This window comes from Salvia hispanica, chromosome 4 (assembly GCF_023119035.1).
Source record: "Salvia hispanica cultivar TCC Black 2014 chromosome 4, UniMelb_Shisp_WGS_1.0, whole genome shotgun sequence".
NCBI classification, from domain to species: domain Eukaryota; kingdom Viridiplantae; phylum Streptophyta; class Magnoliopsida; order Lamiales; family Lamiaceae; genus Salvia; species Salvia hispanica.
The window spans coordinates 50,386,721-50,391,429 of record NC_062968.1 but is presented as its reverse complement, the minus strand read 5'-3'; the positions used below and the strand labels follow the sequence as shown (position 1 = coordinate 50,391,429).

The 4,709-nt window shown below is 35.0% G+C and overlaps 1 protein-coding gene across 1 annotated transcript; it reads right to left on the bottom strand.

Moving 5' to 3' along the window:
• Positions 1-220: 220 nt before the first annotated feature.
• Positions 221-3,717, bottom strand: LOC125223246 (mitogen-activated protein kinase homolog MMK1-like). Its single transcript, XM_048126301.1, has 6 exons — positions 3,410-3,717; positions 3,215-3,344; positions 2,038-2,175; positions 1,275-1,607; positions 815-995; positions 221-662 (listed from the first exon to the last, which is right to left on the bottom strand). The coding sequence occupies exons 1-6, from the start codon at positions 3,616-3,618 to the stop codon at positions 484-486; spliced, it is 1,170 nt and encodes a 389-aa protein (XP_047982258.1). The 5' UTR covers positions 3,619-3,717; the 3' UTR covers positions 221-483.
• Positions 3,718-4,709: the final 992 nt, after the last annotated feature.

Genomic DNA, 4,709 nt, shown 5'->3' with positions numbered 1-4,709 from the left:
ATATACTAGGAGACACGCTAGGATTTAAAGATGAAAGGCTTAAATTAGATTTCATTTCTTCGGACATAAATTATGAAAATTGTTACATTGTTTTCTCATTTCTTTTGATATTTTTTAATTTAAATATTTCACACACTACTATTAATTGACTCAAACAGAAAATACAAGAATGATAAACTAAATTGAAAGAGTAACATTACGAATCACATACAAGAAACAATAAAAAATAAACCACAATATTCAAATAGTCGGAAAATGTTAGGTTCATAGAAAATACAAGGCAACCACTACTAACACATGTCGTTTTGATCCTCACCACCGCCGGCAGCCACTACTCGTAACAGCATTGGTGTAGATAAATATGCATGCCTAAATTCAAGAATTTATATACAAGAAACTGATTCAATATCACATACTACAACACCGGCACCACAATACTCAACAACTCCACAGCACAATTTTGCTGTCATACGATTTATTTTTTCACAAGGGCAGATGATATTCGGGATTGTAAGCAAGCGCCTCCCGGTAGATGAGCTCCTTCATCTGCTCCTCCGTCAATGCATGTTGCTCGAAGTCGAAGTTGAAGGGAGTCACACAAACAGGCTCGTCGCTGATGTCATGGAGCGAGTTGAGGTACGGATGCTCCAATGCACCTTCAACTGATGGTAAAAAAATCAAAATATAAGTCTACATTTTGGTACAGACGTCTGTAACAAGTTCGATATCAAAATGGAAATCTGTATAACATTAATTTCTCAAGATAAGAACAGTTCTGGTGCTAATGGTGATAGGGAAGGCAGAAGTGCCATACCTGTAAGCCTTTGTCTAGGATCAAAAGTTAGCATCTTCTCAATGAGATCAATGGCAAGGGGGTGCACATGAGGAAATTTGTCCGTAAATGATTGCCGGGAATATGGGGGGAGCTGCCTGATGTATCTTTTTGCATTTTCATTCAGCAATCCCAACTCAGCTTCAGATGGCGTGCCGATCAGCTACAAGAAAAACAAAACCCATGCTGACATTTGCCATAGTAGCACATGTAAACATCAATGGAGCATGCTTATTGATCACCAAAAAAAGCTTACGTTAAAAAACTAACTATATGCAATCGAATGGCTACAGAGAGAACTGGAACAGCCTCGTAATTAAGACTACCCATGGGTTAGAGCCTTTGTCAATGGAGTATAACAATTTCCGTGATGGTTCATAAATAAGTCATCGTGATAGAAAATAGACATATTGACATAAAAAATAAAGTAGCTAGTAGATACCTCCATCAAAAGACGCAACTGGTGTACATGATCTCTACCGGGAAACAATGGTTTCCGATCCATCAATTCCATGAAAATGCACCCGACGGACCATACATCAATAGCTGTAGTGTAGTCTGATGAATTTAACAACAGCTCTGGTGCGCGATACCACCTTGTAACCACATACTCCGTCATGAAGTCACTTTCAGAAGTGACCCGTGCCAGACCAAAATCACAAATTTTTAAGTCACAATTTGCATTCAGAAGAAGATTGCTAGGCTTTAAATCCCTATGGAGAACATTTGCTGAATGTATATACTTCAATCCACGAAGGATCTGATACAAGAAATACTGTACAACCACGAAATAGTTAGTTTACAGATTTTTTTTTTTTTACAAAACTCTCAAAATGTCTCCGTGGAAGTTTAACGTTAAATGGATATAACTTTTGACAGTGAAAGAGAGAACGAGAAAGAAAACAGTGGATGGTATAAAACAACTTCCAACAAAGCAATAACATGTCAACAAAGCCAAAATATATGATTATCAACACTCCATGAATAAAATACTAACTGTAAAAATATATTCAATGAGTAAAGATGAGAAGAAGTAAAAGCTACTAACTTTTTCTGGTTTTATATTTATGCAACACAAAGTGCTGTAATTTCAAGATGAACTAGAAAGACATTTTCATGTAGGTCACTAGGTGCAAAAATTATGACTAAATAAGCAACAAGTGATAATATAAGCAGAATAAATTGAACTAAATGTGAAATATAACCTGACAATGTTCCTCGGATAAAGCTTGATTGGAACGGATGATTTGATGGAGATCAGTATCCATAAGTTCATATGCAATATAAACATCATTAAATGCTTCTCTTTGAGGTGGTGGAATTATATCTCTGATAGCAACCACCTGCAGCAGAAGAGATTTGCATTGAATTAGAGTGCACATCAACTTATTCCGGCATTCCTAAAATCCTCTAGATCTCTTCTCCATGTCAGATGATATGATTATATGAACGATTAACTCTAGTCAGTACCAAATCTCTACATTAACAAAAAAAATTGTAAAGTTGATCGTGCCAAATTAGTCAAGCCAGGAGCGTGTTGCAGGCTCAGCACTATAATTCAATCCAATTGCCGCTCTATGTGAGTACCAAAGCTTTCATCGAAACTTAACAATCACATATTCCTAAATAATCCCATATGATAATTAGACCAGTTAAACTCAAATTAACCAGTTTCAGGCTCCTCACTCAATCAAAACTGACCAGGTATTCACACTGTATTTATCTTTCTATAACCAAAAAAGATGGGAGTATCAAAGAAACCAAAGGCCACCTACCGTATTTCACATTTTGGCAACTTATTGAGCTCCATCTTGGCATGGCACGAAACTACTAAAATTTTATGCATCTTCGAATAAAAAAGACTATCTCCTAAGATGGAGCTGCTCTAGAAAAAAGCGATCTTGATAACTTTTTATCTCTAACTAACTCATTGAGTTATACAGAATCTCATAATAAATCAAATTTATATTACATCATAAACGAGTATACCAACGTGTGAATTCATTACTTCGCTTACACACAGACATATTGTTTTTTACATGATTCTTTCTATTTGGCAGATAAAAGCACCACAAACTCTCAATAATTTCAAAAAAACTGAAAAAACTTCAACTAGAGCTATCTATTAATCCAACAAACCGACTGCCCAAGGAACATCAGACTAATGAATTTCAAAACACACAAAAAAAAGACAAAATTTTATGATTACACATATTTATACGAAATGGGATGAAAAGAATCATATAATGCCGAAACAAGTCTCCTTCTTAGAACAACAATACATTCTTGGTCGAGCTGTATAATTTCATCAATTTCACACAATCTAAGTAGTTTCAAACTCAAACCCTAAATTCAACACTCATTTAGAGAGTAAAAGCTAACGTTTTCATGATCCATGTGGCGAAGAAGTTTGATCTCACGCAAAGTCCTCTTGGCGTCAATTCTGTTGTCGAATGCATTGGCAATCTTCTTCAACGCCACATGCTCGTTGGTCTCCGCATTCAAAGCAGAGCTAAAAAGGCAATTAAATTAGATGGTTGAAAGAGTAGAAAACAGCAGTGGTGGAGAGTGAGTTACCAAACGATGCCGTATGCCCCTTTCCCGATAGGCATGATTGGGGGTTTGTATTTGGCTGTGACCTCGAAGATGTTGCCGAATATATTGTATTGGATGAATCGGCCGCCGTGGCTCAACGTCGATGGTATGTGATCCATCGGCGCTTGCGGAACCTGCGTCTCTGCTTCCGACATCACGGCGTCTGCCTCCGCCGGAGCTCCGCCGTCCATCTCTCTGTCTTAGTAGAAAATTAATTAAAGGGGGGAAATGAGAAAATTCAGAAAGACGAGCTCTGCACTTCCCTCTCTCTCTAGTCTGTATATATCCTGTGATAATCACTCATACTACTAATATATTAGGTCCAACTCCAACTTTGATTTTCTCATGTTTTAAATTTAAAATATAGTTATATAGGAGACGAGTTTTTTTAAAAAAATAATCCATATAACAATGAAAGCGTTTGGCATGTTAAATAAAATAATACTTACTAAAATACAAATATGTAGTTATATAGGAGACGAGTTTTTTTTAAAAAATAATCCATATAACAATGAAAGCGTTTGGCATGTTAAATAAAATAATACTTACTAAAATACAAATATACAATATGCATAAGATAGGTTATTTTTATTAAATTAGTTGAGTGATGTGAGATGGATAATCATAACTTAATACTTTGACTACGGGTCGAGATAATTGCTATATGTCAAGTTCTAAGAAGAAATGGTGATCGAGTAAGATATGAGAATAAACATAGCTTTAGTCACGGTGATTATGAAAATCAAAAGAGTTCGATGTGTTTTATCCAATATCTTAATTATAAAAGAGAATTTAAGGTTGTGAGTTCAATATTTATATTGTTACAAATAATAAACTAATTATCATTATTAAAGGAAAAATACCTAATTCCGACAAGATTTTAAGTTGTCAACAGATGAAACATTGTTTGGACAGTAAATAACTGAGTGAATCTTTGGGTTTGTTGTTTTAGACATTATGTTGTAGCAGTATTTCAAATAAACTGTACTTATTTGATTGGGTACAACGTTATAGTTTCTGCAAAATAAGAAAATTAGTACTACTAGTAAATGTTTCACTAAAAAAAAGTAGTATAAATGTTTTGGCTCTTCTTGCTGTGCGGAAATTAATGTTATGGCAATGCGTAATAAATTAAGAAATGGGAGTACTAGGCCAACATCAAGTAAGAATTTATGCGGGTGCATTGTTTATATAGTAGTAGTATATAAGCAAATTATACGAAAGTACTACCTTGGAATTATGTCAGAAACAATAATTGCCATCGCATTATAAAGTATCTGTG